Source organism: Carassius carassius, chromosome 20, assembly GCF_963082965.1.
Source record: "Carassius carassius chromosome 20, fCarCar2.1, whole genome shotgun sequence".
Lineage (NCBI taxonomy): Eukaryota > Metazoa > Chordata > Actinopteri > Cypriniformes > Cyprinidae > Carassius > Carassius carassius.
This window is the reverse complement of record NC_081774.1, coordinates 868497-892346: the sequence shown is the minus strand read 5'-3', so window position 1 is coordinate 892346 and position 23850 is coordinate 868497. Positions and strand designations below refer to the sequence as shown.

Genomic DNA, 23850 nt, shown 5'->3' with positions numbered 1-23850 from the left:
TATGCCACACCAGCAGGCGGCGATATAGCCCAAATTGTAAAGTCAACTTGGCCAATCAGAAGCAGTCAGCAGCGCACAATCTGACGTCAAACACAGCGGATAACGGCGCACACTCTGACGTCGCAAGGCAAAAACCCCGGGTCGCGTCCGAAATCGCATACTTCCATGCTATATAGTAGGCGAAAAACAGTATGCGAAGCCAGTAGTATGTCCGAATTCTTAGTATTCGAAAAACAGTAGGCGAAATGTACCCGGATGGCCTACTACTTCCGCCCGAATTCCGTAGTATGCATAGGATGGGCACTACTCTATCCCATGAGGCCACGGGAGAGGACTCGTCATACTCATATTCGAAAATAACGGAAAATCGTGACGCCGCTGTTTTGAAGTGTAAGTACCTTATGGATGTAAACGCTGTTCATTGTGGTTAAAGTGTAACGTTACTTGTTTAACATAATCCAAGTAAACGACTGACTTGTTAAAGTTTTACATATTGTAAACTGATGAGACTATTTTGTAAATTGAGTTTAAAAACATGTTTAATAATCATTATCGATCAGCTTGTTAATGCTGCTTTCTACAGACGGCTCGTTAAGTAATTTAATGAGATAAAGTTAAAAGAATTTAACGAGTTAATTTACATTTTACTAGTGTTGATAAAAATTGTTGGATAACTTAACTTAACATAATAGGTGCCTCAGTTTGATCATAAATCATCAGTAATGTGTAAATCCTGTTCTGATGTTACAGAGACTGATGAAACCCTACTCACTGGAAAGCATAATTCAGTAAGTATATAAATTAAATTAAATCTTAACTACACACACTCTTTACATGTATTTATGTTAGGATCATCAATGATTTATGCTGTTTTTTTATTATAATATGAATTTCCAGGTATTTCCAGTTGCTATTTTGTCAGTTGCAAAGTGCTTAATAGCAAATATCTTTTGTAGCAGTTGTGTGCACACTGATTTTGCAGCAGTTTCCAGTTGTTTTTTAAACAAGCAACATCTTAACATCTGAAGAATGTTGTCTTGAGAATGGGTGCCACACTTTAGAGAAATACCCATACACCAAGTCACATTTAAAATCATTCTCTCTATTTATTTATTTATTTTTCATTTCTACATGGATAAGAGCACAAAGCTTCAGACAAAACCACATTAACATTTTCATAAAGTAGTATAATAGAGCTTAAAGCAACACCAAAAGGGAATTTCTTAAGACGTTTCTATAATAATGTCAGGAAAATAAACTTCAGCAGCTTCAGTTCAGTAACTGTATGTGTACAAGATGAGGACTTTACATTTGGGTATCAAAAATGAGTGAAAAACAGTGGAAATCTAAAATTTACCCCAGGGATACAGTAATACAATTGTAAAATTAAACTTGTAAATATGTTGGTATGATATGTTATGTGATATGTTGCTAGATTTTCAAATAACTGTAATATTAATTCCCAGTTATGAGTGTAATATATTTATGTGTATATATAAATACACACACGTTTAAATTTAACTATTTACATGTGTATTTATACATATTTATGTGATTTTATAGTAATATATATATATATATATATATATATATATATATATATATATATATATATATATATATATATATATATATATATATATATATTTCTTAAATAACTAATATATGTATATCTCGATTTGACAGTCTTAAAATTACCTTCATAACTTACAGAAGCTTAAACAATAGCACTATGAGAACATGACGTGATTTGCAGAGTCTTAACCTGTTCAATTGTCCTACAGGTAATCCTGCTCTTGAAGAGCTGCACACGGTCATCTGGTGTGACACAGCTGTGCTCAGATTGTCACACACATGCTCTCCTGTGCTGGCTTCTGTGTTTTGAGGTTCCAGTGTATCATCGTCATGATCCTCTACAATTTGTGGATCCGCAATGTCCTCATTCAGAAGACGGAGGTTGTGGAGCACTGCACAGCATGCAACAACATCTGGCACAAAGGCAGGACTCACTTCCAGGGCCTTGAAGAAGAAGAAGATGGAGCACAGCTTGTCTTCATCATCCTGAAGGCTCTCTCAACAATGTTCTGTGCGTGAGCATCATTGGTGTTGAATCAAACCTGTGCAGGATTCTGTTCAGGCTCTCTGTATGGAGTGATGAGGCAGATGTGTGCACTCAAACAAGGATACCCACCATCTCCCAGGATGTGTTTTCCTGCAGGTGGATACAGGCCTCCAGTGTAAATAGAGCTGTTCTTCAGCAACCTGGCATCATACACAGACCCGGGACACTCAACAAACATATCAAGGTACTTCCCCTGGTGGCGATCTGCAACTGAACAGAATGAAACCGCTTCCTGTTGAAATAACATTGGGCTTCACTTGCTGGAGGTTCAATTTGTATGTGACAGCCATCTATTGTGCCAGCTACCAGAAGAAAAGCTGCTTCCACTGCCTGTCATCTGTGGTGGAGAAGGCAATCAGCCTCTTCAAAATCCCCATGACTGACCTGCTCATTCTGTGCACAATGTTATGCAGCTCTTGGATGTCGAAGGCCATTGACAGCAGCCTGTATGATGCTGTTCACAGTCTGTAAATATGTAGTTTTTGTTTTTTAGAATAAAATTTCAATGGGTTACACATTTTTGCTGATATATATATATATATATATATATATATATATATATATATATATATATGTATATGTGTGTGTGTATATTGTATATTATGTATGTATTTATGTATATATTGTGATGTGTGTATATATGTGTGTGTGTGTGTGTGTGTTTGTGTGTATATTTCTATAATGTATTTGTGTATATATGTGTGTGTGTATTTGTCTAAGCATTCTTTAAGTTTATTAATTAATTTATGTTCCTTTTGTTTCTTTTGTGTAATTTTATTTGTATTTATTTATTACAATAAATTACTTTATATCCTTACATAAAATCAGGCTGTCATTCTGTTCACAGATGTAGCTGCTGTTATTCTGAGGTAGAAAATTAAAAGCTAAATTTATATTTAGTAAAGGATTTACAAGCTGTCAACGAAGGCATGATCTGAATTGTTCATTCAAACGACGTTAAAACGTAGACGAAAGCGGTAAGAATAACGAAAAACATCACCGATTTTATATCATGTTCGCTCAGTAGATTGGGCTCTTTAAATTTACGCGCTGTTGTGACGACATATGTCACGTGACAATGTCAACATGGCGGATGTAGTACGTCCGAATTCCATTCATACTACCCACATTCATACTATATAGAACGTACTTTTCTAACGGTCGAGTAGTACGTTCAAATTCAAATGTAGTACCCAGTACGCAGTATGCGATTTCGGACGCAGAACCGGTTATCCTGTCCACACGACAACACTGCAACCGGCGTTTCTGAAAATGCTCACCCTGGCCGTAGTTTTCAAAAATGTTCGGTTTCGGTGCCCTGAAACTGCGTTTTCATATGGACGAAAGGCCGAACCGCGTAAAAAAAGTCACGGTTATAAAAATACCCGTGTCCGTGTTGGACAGGGCCTTAGAAGATGTCTGTGTGAAGCTCATCTATTTACAAGAATCCCCCGCAAAGTGCCTCTGTTAAAAAAAAGGCATGTACAGAAGAGGTTACAATTAGCCAAAGAACACATCAACTGGCCTAAAGAGAAATGGAGGAACATTTTTTGGACTGATGAGAGTAAATTTGTTGTTTTTGGGTCCAAGGGCCACAGACAGTTTGTGAGACGACCCCCAAATCTGAATTCAAGCCACAGTACACAGTGGAGCATTATGATATGGGCATGTTTTTCCTACTATGGTGTAGGGCCTATTTATCGCATATCAGGGTTCATGGATCAGTTTACATATGTCAAAATACTTGAAGAGGTCATGTTGCCTTATGCTGAAGAGGACATGCCCCTGAAATGGTTGTTTCTACAATGACAATGATCCAATCGGTTGGTTGACTCCATGCCACACAGATGTGAAGCAGTTTTAAAAAACTGGTCATGCAACTAAATATTAGTTTAGTGATTCACAGGATTGCTAAATCCTAGAAACAAAAACATTTGTGCAAATAGAGTTTGTACAGTCAACGCAATTTTTTTTTCTTTCAACTAATTGCCCAATTGCACAGCCTTAATAGTGTTCATATCATGAATGCTGAGTCTGGTTTGTTTTCTGAGAAACTACAGTCGTGGCCAAATGTTTTGAGAATTACATAAATTTTAGTTTTCAAAAAGTTTGCTGCTAAACTGCTTTTAGATCTTTGTTTCAGTTGTTTCTGTGATGTACTGAAATATAATTACAAGCACTTCATACGTTTCAAAGGCTTTTATCGACAATTACATGACATTTATGCAAAGAGTCAGTATTTGCAGTGTTGGCCCTTCTTTTTCAGGACCTCTGCAATTTGACTGGGCATGCTCTCAATCAACTTCTGGGCCAAATCCTGACTGATAGCAACCCATTCTTTCATAATCACTTCTTGGAGTTTGTCAGAATTAGTGGGTTTTTGTTTGTCCACCCGCCTCTTGAGGATTGACCACAAGTTCTCAATGGGATTAAGATCTGGGGAGTTTCCAGGCCATGGACCCAAAATTTCAACATTCTGGTCCCCGAGCCACTTAGTTATCACTTTTGCCTTATGGCACGGTGCTCCATCGTGCTGGAAAATGCATTGTTCTTCACCAAACTGTTGTTGGATTGTTGGAAGAAGTTGCTGTTGGAGGGTGTTTTGGTACCATTCTTTATTCATGGCTGTGTTTTTGGGCAGAATTGTGAGTGAGCCCACTCCCTTGGATGAGAAGCAACCCCACACATGAATGGTGTCAGGATGATTTACTGTTGGCATGACACAGGACTGATGGTAGCGCTCACCTTTTCTTCTCCGGACAAGCCTTTTTCCAGATGCCCCAAACAATCGGGAAGGGGCTTCATCGGAGAATATGACTTTGCCCCAGTCCTCAGCAGTCCATTCACTATACTTTCTGCAGAAGATCAATCTGTCCCTGATGTTTTTTTTGGAGAGAAGTGGCTTCTTTGCTGCCCTTCTTGACACCAGGCCATCTTCCAGAAGTCTTGGCCTCACTGTGCGTGCAGATGCGCTCACACCTGCCTGCTGCCATTCCTGAGCAAGCTCTGCACTGGTGGCACTCCGATCCCGCATCTGAATCCTCTTTAGGAGACCATCCTGGCGCTTGCTGGACTTTCTTGGACGTCCTGAAGCCTTCTTTACAAGAATTGAACCTCTTTCCTTGAAGTTCTTGATGATCCTATAAATTGTTGATTTAGGTGCAATCTTAGTAGCCACAATATCCTTGCCTGTGAAGCCATTTTTATGCAACGCAATGATGGCTGCACGCGTTTCTTTGCAGGTCACCATGGTTAACAATGGAAGAACAATGATTTCAAGCACCACCCTCCTTTTAACATGTCAAGTCTGCCATTCTAACCCAATCAGCCTGACATAATGATCTCCAGCCTTGTGTTCATCAACATTCTCACCTGAGTTAACAAGACGATTACTGAAATGATCTCAGCAGGTCCTTTAATGACAGCAATGAAATGCAGTGGAAAGGTTTTTTTGGGATTAAGTTAATTTTCATGGCTAAGAAGGACTATGCAATTCATCTGATCACTCTTCATAACATTCTGGAGTATATGTAAATTGCTATTATAAAAACTTAAGCAGCAACTTTTCCAATTTCCAATATTTATGTAATTCTCAAAACTTTTGGCCACGACTGTACTGCACCTACTGGGAACTTGTTTGCCATGTTGCAATAGCAAATATACTAAAAACTGTATAGCACATTCAAAAACAACTGGAGTCTGCCAAAGTGCTGTACAGAAGTATTAAAGAACAGATACTCAATCAAAAACATTCAGATGTAAAGAAGGATTCATCTTTATTGAACACGAGTAGTCATACATCAACAATCCAGAAACGCGAGCGTGTGTTTGCACGAGAGCTGAGCTTCACGCTGTAAATAAATACTGTTCCTGAATGAGTCTCGGCCTCTTGTTAAATTAAGTGCTGAATGTATGAGGAACATCGAAGGAAAACCTTGGCACATTAGAGAAGATCAGACCGCTTCTCTCTGGTCTACAATCACTGCTGTGCAGAAGCATAACGCAAACTTGATTTGATAGCATTTTTTTTTTAATATAATCTAAAATACACAGTTTTCATCCAAATGCACTGACAAAATATTTAAATATTGCTTCTTGCTAATGCGCAAATCATTAGTTGCATACACATCAAAATCTGCTTTATTGAGATAAGAATTAAAGCAACAGTACACCCCAAAATTAATATTTTTTGAAAGTCTAATCCAAGATGTGGATGAGTTTGTGTCTTTATCAGGTTTGTAGAAATGTAGCATTGCATCAGTGCCTCCTCAATGGATGCTCTGCAGTGAATGGGTGCCGTCAGCCATTAAAGCGACATCTTGATGTATTTCTTCTGTCTTCACAAGATGATAACTGGTGTGGATTATTGTGATGCTTTTACCAGACTCTCATTCTGACGGCACCCATTCACTACACTGATTCAATGCTACATTTCTCCAAACCGGACTCATTTGTGCGTGAACTATTCCTATAAGTGTAAAGCTCTTAAACACTGTGAGGTGCAGGTTTGGCAAGAGTTTTAATTACAACCCAGATGCAAAATCAGATACGCAAAAATAAAGATACATTTGCATGTTAACAGTCAGCCTCAAAGTCTAATCGCAATTGTTACTATGTGTTATTAATGACAGACCCCCCCCCACCCCAAAGACGGTCAGTTCTCTGAATACAGCGTTACGGTCGAGTGCAATATCACGGACACCAGCGGAGACTACGTGTAGAAGATGATCTCTGGGATCTGTCCGTCCTCCACAGACGTGCCGTTGTTGTTTCCCGCGGCGTAGCAGAAGGTGAAGCTGGTTTTGGTGCCGGAGCCGGACGACTCGTGCGTGACCTTCCTCATGCCTTTAGTGCCGTAGTGAGAGTCCGGACCCTGAGACAGAGGAAGATACAGATGTGTTAACAAATGCTCCTCTTGTTCTGTCCAGACTGAACTATTGCAATGCTCTCTCTGCACGTCTTCTATCAAACCTCTACAATTAATCCAGAACATTCGAAGTCTTTCTAATGAGGAGACCTAGAAATAAACCGAATGACAAATCTCTAGGCGTGTTTAGTTTCAGCAGATTTTAAGTCACCTTTAATGTGGCACAGGCCGTGTAATTGACGTTGGGCAGGACCTCCACCGGCTCCTTGAACATGACTCTGAAGGTGCTGGCGGATCCATCGCAGCTGAAGCCTGTGTCGTTCTGACCCAGAACTGTGTTACTGTCCGTGTGAATGATCTGAAAGAGATCCAATCACTGAGCAGCCCCAGACTAAACCATGAAAATGAGTCTCTAAACACACCATGAATGCACTGAATCCCTAAAAATACCACACTGGAGCTTGATTTCTCTTTTTACTATAAGTTAAAATTTATTAGAACTACGTACATTTATGGTGTTTAACTAGTAATTACCTTCCATCTATCAGTTCAGCTAAATAGTGGTGTGAAAAAAATGACTTGATAATGTACAGATTAATAAGAGGTGATAAAAACTGCTAGTACAATCATTTTATTATCGGATTGATGGTAAATTTGACACTTAAGTGATTGTAGTTTTTCACAAAGCTATATATAAATTGTATTTATCAGTGTTTACTTATTTTAGTATCAAGATACTATTACGGTTTTCATTCGTATTTCTATATATATAGATTTCTATAAAGTTTTTCAAACTTTTAGTTGTTTTTTTATTTTAATTTATATTTTTTTGTCTTTTTATAATTCAGTTTTTTGGTTTATTTATTTTAGCACATCAAGTTAAACAAAATTAAAATGAGAATTAAGCGGATATTAATTTTTCTATTAATTTTATTTCAAGTTATGAAAAATTATATATATATATATATAAACTAAACATATTACACATTAATAATATATATATACACATACACATATATATACATATCTATATCTATATATATATATCATTAATGTGTAATATGGTTAGTTTTTTTTATAAATTATGAACTTTACAAGATTTTCTGAATTTTTTACAACACTTTTGCTTTAGACCATCTACAAATATTAAGTTAAAAAAATTAAATATTAAGGCTACTATTGCATTTAAAAAATAAAATAAAATGCAGCGATTGATATATAGTTTATTTATAATTATTTTCAAATCTTTAAAATATACTGTCATTAGAAAATATATATATTTTTTTATTGTTTATTTAATTCTAACAAATAAGTTGGTTATAAAAATAACTTTTATAATTTCCACAAAAATAAATATAACAGTATTAGCCAAAAAAAAAAAAAAAAAAACTAAGTTGAAAAATATCAGCATATGGGATAAAAACCCAATATAGTGCAACCCTACGATGTGTATCTGACACAATCCACCGAGCAGGGAACAGACGAGTTTGACAAGCCTCACTTGTGTCACTTGAGAATGATGTGTGGTCTGAGTCGCACCTGTATGTTGACCTGATAGTCTGTCGGTCCGTGAATGGATCCATAGAGGCCGAACCCCACGATAAATATCCTGCGATTCACAGAGAACCTGCAGACAGCAGTGACTGTGGTTAGTTTGTGTTATCAGTGTGAAAGAAGTCACACACGGGGGTCTCTCTCACCGGATGCGGTCGCTGGTCCCGCTGTACCCCCAGCGGCTCTCCACCTGCCCGAAGCGCGTGATGCTGCACTCTTTCCCTCGCAGACAGCAGCGCGGCCGGTCGATGAACTCCACACGTGGTTTAGGATTCACCGTGAAGTGCAGGAACAGACTCACCACCTGTCTGTCCGTCAGGATGGCCGACTGAGCAGGACCTAAGTGAAACACACAAGCTCATAAAGCTACCGCATCATTTTTGATACAAGCCTTTCACTCGATCTCCTCGTGTCTTCTGTCTTTGATTGACAGTTCAGAGTGTTTTATCCAGTCAAAGCTCTTTTAGTATAACTGTAAAATCATCTCTCCATCGATGTGTGGTTTGTTAGGATCGTACAATATTTGTCTGAGATGCAACTATTTTAAAAAAATCTAAATATTGAGAAAATCATCTTTAAAGTTGTCCAGATTAATTCTTAGCAATGCATATTACTAATCAAAATTAAAGTTTTGATATATTTACGATAGGAAATGTACTAAATATCTTCAAGGAACATGATCCTTACTTAATATCCTAATGATTTTTGGCATAAAAGAAGAATGGATAATTTTGAGACACACAATGCATTGTTGGCTATTTCTACAAATATACTTCATAGACTGCTTTTGTGCTCCAGGGTCACAGATGAGTTATAAAAGCCTCATGTATCAATGTTATATTTGGTCTAAAGCTTCAGTAAACTGTGTGAATGTTATTGTAACGTATTTCAGTCTTTACAGGGTTAATGAGGTGCATGTATAGAGACCTGCGGCGAACTCCTCGATGGTCATGAGCGGGAAGCGGATGAGATTGAGGGCTTTCCCCAGCACACGTCTCTTGTTCTCCGGCGTGGGCTGCAGCTGCTGTCGATGAGCCTCAGCTTCTGCCCAGCGCACCGCGGCTCCGAACAGATGCACCTCACGCACGCCCAGAGTGTCTCTCTCCAACACCGCCACCAGCGTGTCTGACGGAGACCAGAGACACAGACGTCTGTGAGGACCAGAGGAACCAACGACCACAAACACACACTCGTCTGGAAGCTTTGGGGTTGGTAAGATTTCGTTTCTTAAAGGATGCATCAGGGCTGCATTTATTAGAATTAAATTATACAATAAAGACAGTGACATATTATTACAATGTTTCTATGTGAATATCTGTTAAAGTGATGCACAGCTGTATTTTCAGCATCATTCCTTCAGTCTTCAGTGTCACATTATCTTCAGAAATCATTATAACATTTCTGACTATTATTAATGTTGAAAACAGTCGTGCTGCACAATCTATTCTTCATTATTTCACAGATGAATAGAAAAAGTTTAAAAAACAGCATTTATTTGAAATATAAATCTTTTATAACATTATAAGCAATTTAATGTATTCTTGCTGAATAAAAGTATTAATTTCCAAAAAAAAAAAATTTGACTAATCTTCTGAATTGTAGTGTGTTATTTTAAAACAATGGTATGTGGCCTTAATTAATTAAGTTCAAGTAAACATTACAATAGTTAAGTAGTTAACCAAGAAAGCACTAACAAGTTAAAAAACAAATAATTAGCTGATACTAACATGAACTGACAATGAGCAATGCATTTATTACAGAGTTTATTCATCTTCATCTAGAACATGCATCGTTTACTGTTCATTAAAATAATAAAGCTCTTCATTGTTTGTTTGTGTATTGCAATAACTGCAATAACTAATATTAACTAGGGATGGCAGTTTAACGCATTAACTTTATTAGTTATAAAATAAAAAATAACATGATTAAAATATTTGAACGCACTGGCCCCCAGACACCAACGTCATCTTACATTACATACAGTTGACTTGTTGACAATTATGACTAAAAGTCAAGCTATTGGTGCAAAAATGCCCCCGTATGTGTTTTTATCTTATATGTATATCATACAGTAACACATTAGAAAGAAAAGCAACAGGCTATTAGACGAGATCATATTTTGTCCTGAATATCACGAGTTTAAATGTGATTGTATACAACAGTTCAGTAAATAAGAACTTGATATTGTGTTATATTTATATTATGTTATATATTATGTGTTTTAGCTCTACTTTGCGAAGTATATATTACCTTTAAAGCCATAATTGTTGTGCATCTCCGAGCAACACAGCGTGTGCGTATTGAACGATTCAAGTGAATCAATGATTCAAAGATCCATTCAGAGAGAGAGCCGTTTACTTCATTCCTGAATGAATCAGCCATTTGAACGATTCAAGTGAATCAATGATTCAAAGATCCATTCAGAGAGAGAGCTGTTTACTTCATTCCTGAATGAATCAGCCGTTTGAACGATTCAAGTGAATCAATGATTCAAAGATCCATTCAGAGAGAATGAATCAGCCGTTTGAACGATTCAAGTGAATCAATGATTCAAAGATCCATTCAGAGAGAGAGCCATTTACTTCATTCCTGAATGAATCAGCCGTTTGAACGATTCAAGTGAATCAATGATTCAAAGATCCATTCAGAGAGAATGAATCAGCCGTTTGAACGATTCAAGTGAATCAATGATTCAAAGATCCATTCAGAGAGAGAGCCATTTACTTCATTCCTGAATGAATCAGCCATTTGAACGATTCAAGTGAATCAATGATTCAAAGATCCATTCAGAGAGAGAGCCATTTACTTCATTCCTGAATGAATCAGCCGTTTGAACGATTCGAATGAATGACTCAAAGACATTTACCGCCATCTGCTGGCAGATTAAGTTTCTTATTTAGAGTATAACTTAATTAATAAACATTAAACAGATAGTTTACCCCAAAAATTTTAATTCGTGTAGTCAAGTCCCTCAAATCGTTTCAAACCTTTCTTTTGTGGAACATAAAGGAAGGTATTTTGAAGACTGTTGGTAACAAAGCAGTTTTGGTTACCAATGACAAACAAAACCGATGTTTCTCATATTATGTTATTTTATGTTCCAAAGTTAAAGTTAGGCCATTGTAGCCTAAACATTTACGTGTAAATCAAATCAAATATTTCTAAAGCTACAATTTGTAATATCTACTTGATAATTTCTAATTTAACACAAAAATATCTTTAAACAATCTTTTGTGGGTATTTTCAGTCAGTCTTATTTAGTGATTAATTGAAACCATGTGATGTAATTGTAATCAACTGATAGCCTTTATAGTTACAGATAATTATTTTTTTAATAATGATTTATTAAAATGTTGCAATTAACTAGGATTACTAAATGCTTTTAAAATATTGTTTATTGTTAGTTCGTGATGAAGCATTAAGCAATGCAACTAAAAGAAAACAATAGGATGACGTAAAACAAAACCATAAAACTATGTAAATGACAAAAAACGGATTTGTTTCCGTGATACAGTACCCAGATCAATATCTGTGAATCCCTCAGCAGCCAGAGCGTCTCCGGTGTTTTTGTCGATGTTCTCCAGGCACAAGCTGGCAAGCTGCGGCTCATCGAACAGTCTGGCCTTCAAAACAAACCACACACCAGCCACATCATCATCAGATCCACAGGAGTCTGTGCAAACCTCCCAGAAGTGAGTGAGTGAGCTCTACCTGTGTGAGCAGCATGAACGCATTGTCTGCACGCAGGTTCTTCTTCAGAAACTCCACACAATGGGCCTCCAGAGCAGGGACGGCGTATTTCTTAGCGGTGTAGAGAGTCGTCATCACCGTCTCGGGTCCGATTTGAACCTCATCAGAGTACAGGAACCTGGAGAAAATAAATCTGAAGCTTTCTGGAATGTGTGTACATACATGCATGCATGCATACTGAGAAAAACGCTTTTACTTGAGCAGTGCGAGGAATGCAGCAGGCTCTACATCAGGAAGCTCGATCTCTGTGGATGTGGTGGCCATGCCTCCATTAAACATGGCATCAAAGACTGCACTGCCAGCGGCTAGAACAAACCTGCAATGGGGATATTAATATTACAAATAATTATTAGAATATTAATATTACATGCATTTATTTAGTAAAAGTATTATTTCAAAGACAAAGAAGCAGAAACTTGTCAAAACCTAAATATGTTTACAAGAGCAAGGCAGTGTAATAGCTTTGCCTTTAACTTATTCTGATTTCACTTTAAAGTCATTGAAAAGTACAAACATTTTCAAACATTTTATGCTAATCAAAACTGATTCATATTATGAATATATTTATGTGATAAGCAATTAATAGTAAAGTTAATACAACTTCTTTCAATTCTAAAAAAAAAAAAAAAGTCAGTAACATAAAATATACAGTCCAGTTTCAAAACGTTAGAATGATGCAGTTTTTTTTTGAATGAATAATGTCTTTAATATCACTCTGATTCTTACAAGAAGCAGTCGAATGTTCTCGGAAGGCTTGTTAATATAGGGCATGAGATATATAAACTACTGTTAGGATGCTTTTTGTCTTTTTTTTTTTGGTCCCCGTTCACTTCCATTATAATGAAACGGGTGCATGAACATCCTGCTGAACATCTCCTCTTGTGTTTCACGGATAAAGCAAGTCATACAGGTTTTAAGATGATATGGTGGAGAAGAAATGCGAGCCTGGAGCTCAAAAGCAGTCATCAGTAGCACAGGTGTATTTTTAGCAATAGACAACAATAGATTAAAAGGGTGAAAATTATATTTTTTTCTTTTATGCCTAATATCATAAGGATATTAAGTAAAAATCATGGTTCATTAAAATATTTAGTAAATTTCCTACCATACATTACATTTCTGATAAGTAATATGCATTGCTAGGAACCTTGTTTGGACAACGTAAAAGCGAATTTCTCAATATTTTGAATACGTGTTTTTGTTTTTTTGCACTCTCAGATTCCAAATAAGGGCATATCCTAACACATACATCAATGGAAAGCTTATTTATTTAGCTTTCAGATAATGTATATATCTAAATGTATATTCACCCTTATGACTGGATTAGTGGTCCAGGGTCACATATATAATGACAGAAGAGTCATTTTAACAATTTGCTGTCTTAAAGTCATCAGTGTTTATTAAGTGCATCACCTGTGCGCAGGTATCCGCTGGACTCCGATGCCTTTGCCCACTAGAAAGTGAACATCACTCAGTACTTCATTATTGAACAAAAACGCAAATCTCTCTTTCACGGTGGTCTTCGTCGCCTGCCAGTTATAAACGGGCTCCCGGTACACGAGCACGGCGGCTGCGGACAGAGACGGGTGTGTCGCCGGGGTCACCGGTGCGTTTGACGGGTTTCCAGTCATGTTCGAGGCGGCAGAAGCCGGCGGCGCCACAGCCGGGAGAGAGTTCATCAGGTTCGGCGGCGGTCCTAAGGCAACGCCGGGGATTTCCAGGCCCGCAGGCCCCGGTTGGGGATTTGAGCGTCTCGTTACGTTCTGAGAGCCTCCGCCGCCGCCTCCAGCGGTTCCGCGGTGACTCGCAGCCAAAGCGTAAGGACTGTTGCTCGGTTGGCTGTTACCCAAAGGTCCGGGTATCGACAAATTTAAACACGGAACCCGACCGCTATTGTCTCCAGCAGCCATCTTGGACTGAAGCGCGCACCCGCTGAATGAGTAAACAAATCGCGAGCGCACTACATCCGGGCTACATGTGTGGAGTTGCATATATTTCATTATCAATTCATTATTATCAATATTTTTTAAACTACTTGAAATTAGTATTAAATTTTTTTTCTGTTAACATTTCTATTTTTTTTCCTATTAACTCTGATACTATTAAACAGACTTGAAACTTCTTGCAATATCTATAAAATTAAAGTCCTATATATAAATACATAAAATATATAAATTATTCAGTTATCAAAAGGAAATTAATTTGTCAATTCCCTGGTTTAATGCATTTAATATTTTTATTTATAATATATATTATTCTAAAATTATTTACATTATATTATTCTAGAATTATTCTTTCAATATTTTTTTATATTTCTTTTTGTTGTAAATTACTTTCAGTTGCATTTTTATTACATGTATGTATATATATATATATATATATATATATATATATATATATATATATATATAATTTTTATATATATTGTATATTTTATATCGTGTATACATATAGAATCTGACAATAAACAAAATATATATTAAAAAAAATAGCTATTTGTAAATGCACTTCTAAAATTCATTATAATTATATATGAAATATATTTTTACATTCAAACATTGTATTTTAGATTTAAGCCATTATGATTTTTAGAATTGAAGAAAGGATTACTTGTCTCCAAATCCTCATAAAAAATAGTATTGCATGCAAAAAGAAGTTAAAGAATAAATAATCTGTTGTCTCTATATACATTTGATCTGGTTTACCTGGTTGATCGCGTACTATTATCTCCACGTATCCCTGCAAATGACAAAAGACAAAGGATATTTATCCTAACACGATGTCAGAGTAATATGTCATGATGCCCTCATCCGGATGAGAGAGGAAGCGCCGCGGTGACGTCACGCATCCAAAGCTGCATCAAATGCATTATCTGCTGCGTGAAAAAGCCCTGTCATAAAACTGTATCCCATAACGATGTTAGGACACTGGACATGCAGTTAGAATAGTGAATGAACCCACTCAACCCATAGTGCTTCTCCTACATTTACGTTTATGCATAGCATTTATACGATGAAAGAGAAAATTACAGTATTTTGAATTCGAAACATTTCAACATATTTATGTTATATTATTATAACATTCTGTTATAGATATATTTTATAAAACATTTGCCTTGTCAAAAATCAGTGTCAAAAATGCAGGATGATGCAATTTATTATGATGAAATTGATTATTTATTTATTGGAGCTTGAGTTGGCTTTACAAAATATATTATATTAGTCTTTCTACTTCAACATTTTATGTTTATTTCATGTGTAACTTGCCATTTTTACAAGTGATATTACTAGCAATTTCTGACTGACAGCAATTTCTTTCAGTGAAGAATGATTTAATTATCAAAATGTAAAAAAAAAGCTAAATAACATTTGCACTTAACTCTAAAGACAAAACGACTTGAAATTGTTGTATAGGCTAAATGATAAATGAATCAGTAATCAAAAATAAATTAATTTAACAGCCTAAATAGACTTTTTTCATGCAGTCTATAATTATTAGTCTATTAGCCTATAGAATTATTAAATTGTTAAATAAATAAAATTTTGAAGTAGAAAGTCTAATATAATATTTTATTTTAAAGTCTACTCAAATAAGCTCCAATACTTTGTAAAAATAATTAGATAATCAATTTCATCATAATAAATTATTCTTTTTTGAAAGTGATATTTCAATATTCAATATATATATATATTCAGTTTCCCAAAATCGTTTTTTTATTATATTATCATGTTTTTATTGTGTTAGTTAGCTGTATTTGTTAGCTATGTTTTTACTTAATCAAAAAACCCAACTGCAGTTTGATTGATATTAACTGGAAGTTATCTGTTTTTACATTTACATTTAGCATATATATATATATATATATATATATATATGTGTATATATATATGTATATAAATGAATAGAGTGCAAATTAACTCTTTTTTTGCAAATACATCTACGTCTTTTTAATCAATGTAGACGTCTCCCATATACTGTAGGCTCTTTGTGAAATGTTTCCGTTTTCTACCCAAATCGTAGATTTATCGTGTAATAAAGGCAGAATTCTTTATGGGAGGCCGTTTGAGGCGAAACCCATTGAAAACTTGTGATACACACTGAAACTTGCGATACACACTGAAACTTGCGATACACACTGAAACACTTGCGATACACACTGAAACTTGCGATACACACTGAAACCCTTGCGATACACACTGAAACTTGCGATACACACTGAAACACTTGCGATACACACTGAAACTTGCGATACACACTGAAACCCTTGCGATACACACTGAAACACTTGCGATACACACTGAAACACTTGCGATACACACTGAAACACTTGTGCTTACAAGTGAAACACTATATATCTGTGCAAATATATAAAAACTTTGAAACATTCTCGCGTGTGAGAGAGCATTAACATTTTCAGTGTGTCTGGAAGTCATTTCACTGGAACCGGAAGTTATACTACTTCTTCTTCTTCGGTTTTATGGCGGGTAGCACCAAAGTTAGGTGCATTATCGCCACCTACTGTATTGGAGAACCAGAGTTTACCCTTTCAAAACGTGAGAAAAAATAATAATAATATAAAATAAAAATATTTTTTTTTCTTTTTTTTGCATAAATACAATTAAACCCACTAACTGGAAGTTATAGCTCAAATATTCTCCTCATATATTCTGACTAAATGAACCGAAGGACACGGGAAAGAAAAAAAAAAAAAAAAATCAGATTTGGCAATAACACACGAGTGATCACATACGAAAAAGCCTAGTGTAAAGAATAACAACAAAAACCTAATTTTTTAAACAAGTTTGGAAGGAGCCATATACGTGGAGAATATTTGAGCTATAACTGCCTGTTGCAATGAAACGACTTCCGGACACACTGAAAATGTTTATGCTCTCTCACACGCGAGAATGTGCAGTCTTTGTGCAGGCACAACAGTGCGTGGGGGATTACAGGGTATATGCAAAGAGTTTCTATGTAACTGCATGTCTTTCATATATTTGCAAAGATATATAGTGATTCACTTGTACGCACAAGTGTTTCAGTGTGTATCGCAAGTGTTTCAGTGTGTATCGCAAGGTTTTCAGTGTGTATCGCAAGTGTTTCAGTGTGTATCGCAAGGGTTTCAGTGTGTATCGCAAGTGTTTCAGTGTGTATCGCAAGGGTTTCAGTGTGTATCGCAAGTGTTTCAGTGTGTATCGCAAGGTTTTCAGTGTGTATCGCAAGTGTTTCAGTGTGTATCGCAAGGGTTTCAGTGTGTATCGCAAGTGTTTCAGTGTGTATCGCAAGTGTTTCAGTGTGTATCGCAAGGTTTTCAGTGTGTATCGCAAGTGTTTCAGTGTGTATCGCAAGGGTTTCAGTGTGTATCGCAAGTGTTTCAGTGTGTATCGCAAGTGTTTCAGTGTGTATCGCAAGGTTTTCAGTGTGTATCGCAAGTGTTTCAGTGAGTATCGCAAGGTTTTCAGTGTGTATCGCAAGGTTTTCAGTGTGTATCGCAAGTGTTTCAGAGTGTATCGCAAGTGTTTCAGTGTGTATCGCAAGTGTTTCAGTGTGTATCGCAAGGGTTTCAGTGTGTATCGCAAGTGTTTCAGTGAGTATTGCAAGTGTTTCAGTGTGTATCGCAAGTGTTTCAGTGTGTATCGCAAGGTTTTCAGTGTGTATCGCAAGTGTTTCAGTGTGTATCGCAAGTGTTTCAGTGTGTATCGCAAGGGTTTCAGTGTGTATCGCAAGTGTTTCAGTGTGTATCGCAAGTGTTTCAGTGTGTATCGCAAGTGTTTCAGTGTGTATCGCAAGTGTTTCAGTGTGTATCGCAAGGGTTTCAGTGTGTATCGCAAGGTTTTCAGTGTGTATCGCAAGTGATTCACTTGTACGCAAAAGTGTTTCAGTGTGTGTCGCAAGTTTTTCAGTGAGTATCGCAAGTGTTTCAGTGTGTATCGCAAGGGTTTCAGTGTGTATCGCAAGTGTTTCAGTGTGTATCGCAAGTGTTTCAGTGTGTATCGCAAGGTTTTCAGTGTGTATCGCAAGTGATTCACTTGTACGCAAAAGTGTTTCAGTGTGTATCACGTTCACGTTCACGTTCAGTGTATCAAGTTTTCAATGAGTTTCGCCTCAAACGGCCTCCCATAATTCTTTGATATGCTGTTATATAACTCCAGTTCCGCACGCGGAGGAGCGGGAGTCCCGCGTGTACAGAGCCGTTAAATATTGCTTTTCAACGGCTCTGCGCGTGTAACTCCAGCGCGTGGCGTGACGCTCCGTCTTCTTCTCGTGGGCGTGACGTCACACCGCGAGCTGAGCTGTCCGCGCGCCGCTGGTGCTGAAGCAAGATGGCAGTTGCGCTAGAGGCGCGAAACGGCCGATGAACTGAGGGACTAACTCACGGGGAAAGTGCTTTATGAGACCATTTAGGTTAGTTCGACCGTTTGTTTACGCGTTTGTTGTGTAAAAGCTGTAGTTATGGCCGTGTGTTGAGCGAGCGCGACTGAATCCAATCACAGCAAGTAAAAGGACTGTCCCGTTCCGGCGGAGGTCGACGCGACGCGACGCGGCGCGATGTCTCTGCTGTGCGTCGGCGGTGAGTAACAGTGTTACATTTGTCCTTTATTGTAACAGATTGTTTTTTGGTCAACATAATACGTTTATCATACAGAATACCTTACAAAAAGTAGAAGACTGAATCATTACCACACTCATTTAACACGGTATTTATTCAGTGTCATGGTATTTACACTGTACTTTTAGCTAAAGACCTGTTTTGATTACAAAACCATGGCGTTTTCACATATACTATATTGATACATGTCAATACCATGGTATAAAACTACATTTAATAGTATCCTTCACAAAAAAAGTACTATTGGACTTTACCATGAATTAATTTATTATGGTATTTACATGGCATTTCAAGGCATGATAATCAAAATAATGTGGTATAAGTGAATGTTGTGACCGTGATCAATAATGATGCATGATATGATGATGTTTTTGTCTCGCTAATGCTTGTCAATGGTGTTAAGATCTGTTTCTGTTTCTGTTTAGTGGAGGTGTTTGTGTTTTTTCCTTTTAACTTTCATTCATCGACCTGTTAGTCATCGACCATTTAAGTGTTAAAATCAGAATCTAATGCAGACTCTATTAGGACATCGCATGAATATTTCAAGGATCTGATATGTAGAAATGTGTTGTTATAAAGGGGATTGCTCATATTGTTCAGTACAGAGTGGGAATCTCTAGCACGGCTCGTGAGGGAATCCTGTGTGTGTGGGTGTGTGAGCTTGATGAAATGAGATTTCTTGTGAAGATTATTCTGGTCACGCTCTACGTGGTGCAAACCAGGGCTTCACGTTTCTTCAGGTTCACATGCATTAGCTTTGTGGATGAAATGATTGATTGACAGGTTAGTTATGATCGATTTGGTTATGAATGGCTCAGATGCCTCGAAACACTGATAACGCTGCGTGTGCATGCTCTGAAAGCAACATTTGTACTCCATAATAGTCAAAGAGATTCCAGTGCATCCAATGCACTTTAAAAACAAAGGATTGATAGCTGGATGAGTGTAATCCAGCACGGCTGATTTTGCTCTGATGCATTGACACGTGGCTGGCTCATTCTAATTCTGTGCTGCATCAGACTATAAAACACTAGCTGCTCTCTCACTACTGGTGCTGGTCATATGAGCGCAGTTGTTCAAAGCTGAATCTCACTAAACCTGCCAAGATTCATGCTTGGATCATTTTACCCCCTTCCCAAAATGTATTAATTGAAAAAATATTAAAAATAAAATATAAATAATAATATATAAAATTAAAAAAAAATACATAAATAATAGAATTGTATATTTATAATAATGTATATTTATATATATTATTTCCCCCAAAATATTATTTTTGCATTACACTATTATGGAAAATTTTTTTTTTTGTTTGCTTATAATATATATATAATATATAAATATATAGCTTATTTTCATTACAATGATGCAAAAATATATAAATAATAAATATATTAAAATTATGCTTATTTTTAGTAGTTAGATATTTTGTGACACTACAGTGGAAAAGCAAATTTCACAATTCCCTTTAGTGTGATGCAATTACGATTACCATAATGCAATTTTTTATATATATATATACTGTATATACAATTTATAATGTCTTTGCCATGTCAGTATTTGTTTTATTGCCAATTCATGTTGATTCAAATAAAAATTGTAGTGTTTTAAATACAGTAATGAGAATTTGGAGCGGGAGATGCACTTTTTTGTAATGGAAAATAATAACACAGTGCAAGTAAGGTTAGTTTTATTTGTTAATTTTTATGGTGAAATATGAGCCGGAAACTTACACTTAAACACAATTTTAAGCTTCTGACAGTAGCTATAATGTGAATTCAAGTCCCTGATCTGGGAATCCTGTCTCAATCCGCTCCCTCTTTTCCCTGCACATTAAACAGGAATGATGTGATTTACAAGAAGTCTCTGAGTAAAGGCACAGCGACTGTTCAGGAAAGGAGTTATGGGTTTATTGAGACGACAAAGCTTTTATTCTTGATGTGCAGTTTGTCATGACAGAGGTGTTGGATCAATGTTCATTACAGGAGAGACTGTGTAGCATGAAGGGTCATGACTGAATTAAGCTCTTTACTTAAGAGATCACAAAGATGTGTGCTTGGTTATTTATTCTCAGGCACTCCACTAGTCAGTTTGCATATATAACCCTTAACAGATTGTTTAATGATATCTAAAGATTAATGTATTACATAAGGCCTCTCCTTTTTCTGCTGTTGTGTTGAGTGATATAACTCTTATGATGTTCAGTGGTGTTGTCATATGCTGAATGTAGGAGTGTTTTCACACTTATGTAATATTGAAAACGCTTTTGCAGTCAGCATGGGCGGATAACATCCCACCTCCTGTTTCCAGCTAAACATTGCAGGAAAAAGCAAGGTCTTCACAGTTAGTAATGTGTTTTGATGTTCATGAGGAGTTTTATTGCTCATAATTGATCCTTTATTTCTCTTAGATGGAGAGCAAGTTGAGATGCTTGCTTCTTAAGAGGAAAAATAGTTCACCCCAAAATTAAATTTGGTGGAAAATGTTCTCACCCTCAGGCCATCCATGATGTAGATAAGTTTGTTGCTTCATCAGATTTGGAGAAATGTAGCATTGCATCAATGGATGCTCTGCAGTGAATGGGTGCCATCTAGGGCTGGGACAACGCGTCGAGGTCATCGATGACGTCGACGTATTTTCAAAATATGCGCATCAATTCGTCGACCTTTTTTTATTTCTTTAAAAAACGTTTGCAAAACGTTTACCTTATGTGCGCTGAATATACGCGAGGGCCGGATCAACATTCTGTCCAACGTTATATAACCAATCCAGGGGTTTTTCTGCATTGATCTTTTTTTTTGGCGGGTGTCAAAGCCTTATTTGATCGGTGAGTGACTGTGACCGAGCGCGTACGAGAGAGAGCCTCGGCTGCGCGCGCACTCACAGTCTTCAAATATGGAAAGCCAAATGGGTCAGAATACGCGTGCTTTTCAACGCCGTATTCATTTTAAAACGCCGTTTTCATAACGCCGCCAGGCGTTAAATAAGCGCCGTTACGTGATAAGTTAACGCCAGACGCCACCAGGCGTTAAAATAACGCCACACGCCGACCGACGTTAAGTTAACGCGACACGCCACTTAAGATGCAAATTTATTCGCTCATCTACATGGACACACCTCTCATGGCTACGAGGACTCTACGGCAAGTCAGAGCATCCAGTTTGCAAGAGCGCGAAGATGGCAAGAAGAGCCCTTACAATTGTACATATAGGGGATAAATGCCCCTGAATAAGCTTTTGTCTCATGAAGTCTCATGAAGTGAAAATGTGGAAATGATTTTATTCAACAGTTAAATTAATAAGGAAGTAATATTATTATTTTATTATTATATTATATTTTGAGTAGGATATCATTTCAATTTAATAAATAGTTGGCCATAGTTTTACAAAAATAGAAATTCTGTTTATTTACATTTACTCAACCCAATGTTGTTTCAAACCTTATGTCTTTATTGCGTTTGAGGAACATAGGAAGATATTTTGAAGAATGCTGATAACCAAACTGTTTTAGTCTGTAAATATATGTTGATTCAGATGCAACTTCTGAAACAAAGCATAGCATGTGTAAACCTAAATTAAATATACATTTTTAAAGCTACATTTTGATTCTGTTTTCTCATTCTTTGCTTTTCTCATTTAACACAATTTGGCTATATGATAAAATATCTTTTGAGGGTACTTTTTCTTCCTTTTTAAAACATAATAACATATGATAAACTGAAATCATACTCAAAAGTAGATACCTGAATTTTTACAATAAAGCACTTACACACACACACACACGTCTGGTCAGCTATCCTTGTGGGGACTCTCCATAGGTGTAATGGTTTTTATACTGTACAGACCGTATTTTCTATCGCCCTACACCAACCCTACCCCTAAACCTAACCCTCACAGGAAACTTTCTGCATTTTTAGGTCAATTTAGGTCCCCTCCGTGACACGAGTCCCCATGAGTCTGTGTGTATTCAGGTTTAAGTCCCCACCAGAATAGAAAAACAAATACACACACACACACACACACACATATATATATATATATATACATATATACATATAATGAATATTGTTATTACATGACACAAATGAGTGTAAATTTGGAAATTATTACAACAGTTAAATAATAAATTTCTTGTAATATATTCCAAAATATATTTATAATCTGTGTTGGAATATATATATATATATATATATATATATATATATATATATATATATATATATATATATATATATAATGACCTTTTGGATGTATTTCATTATAAATCTCTTTGTAATCTATAATAACATTACATTTATTTCATATTTCTATATGTCCTTCTTGAATATTAAGCAATTTTGGCCACATTATAAATACTTTGTGAAATTGCACATGCTAAAATATAAGCATTATTAATGTGTTTAATAAAAACATAAACATTAATTAGTGAAAAGAAAGAATTATTTAATAAACAATTAGAATGATTAGTACTTGTCTCTCATTGGACTGATTAGCCTATCTCTCAAAACCTTTCTTAATTAGTTGTACAGTATTGCATGATTTGTAGATTATATTTAATACACTTTGCGTAAACGTTTGCAATTAGTTTTTAAAAGGTAACATTAAGGTCTTAAGGCGTCTATGCTTACATTCCTTTATATATATATATATATATATATATATATATATATATATATATATATTCAAAGAGTTTTCTTTATTTTCATGACTATGTAAACTGTAGAGTCAGACTGAAGGCATCAAGGGCTATTTGAGCAAGAAGGAGAGTGATGGGGTGCTGCTCCAGATGACCTGTCCTCCACAGTCACCGGACCTGAACCCAATCGAGATGGTTTAGGGGTGAGCTGGACCGCAGACAGAAGGCAAAAGCACCAACAAGTGCTAAGCATCTCTCTGGGAACTCCTTCAAGACTGTGGAAGACCATTTCAGGTGACTACCTCTTGAAGC

The 23850-nt window shown here is 36.4% G+C and overlaps 2 protein-coding genes across 2 annotated transcripts in view; one reads left to right on the top strand and one right to left on the bottom strand.

The window, feature by feature from the left end:
* Positions 1-5886: 5886 nt before the first annotated feature.
* On the bottom strand, positions 5887-14246 carry LOC132095963 (BTB/POZ domain-containing protein 2-like). Its single transcript, XM_059501059.1, has 9 exons — positions 13707-14246; positions 12490-12609; positions 12255-12411; positions 12061-12166; positions 9471-9668; positions 8690-8882; positions 8529-8616; positions 7201-7347; positions 5887-6995 (listed from the first exon to the last, which is right to left on the bottom strand). Exons 1-9 carry the CDS (start codon positions 14201-14203, stop codon positions 6834-6836), a joined length of 1668 nt encoding a protein of 555 aa, XP_059357042.1. The 5' UTR covers positions 14204-14246; the 3' UTR covers positions 5887-6833.
* Positions 14247-18617: 4371 nt separating this feature from the next.
* The window catches only part of LOC132095962 (protein unc-13 homolog A-like), a 92357-nt gene continuing 87124 nt past the window's right edge, over positions 18618-23850 (top strand). The window contains exon 1 of the mRNA XM_059501058.1: positions 18618-18864. Coding sequence (XP_059357041.1) covers positions 18843-18864 — 22 coding nt within the window. The 5' untranslated portion in view covers positions 18618-18842. The remainder of the gene's footprint in view (positions 18865-23850) is intronic.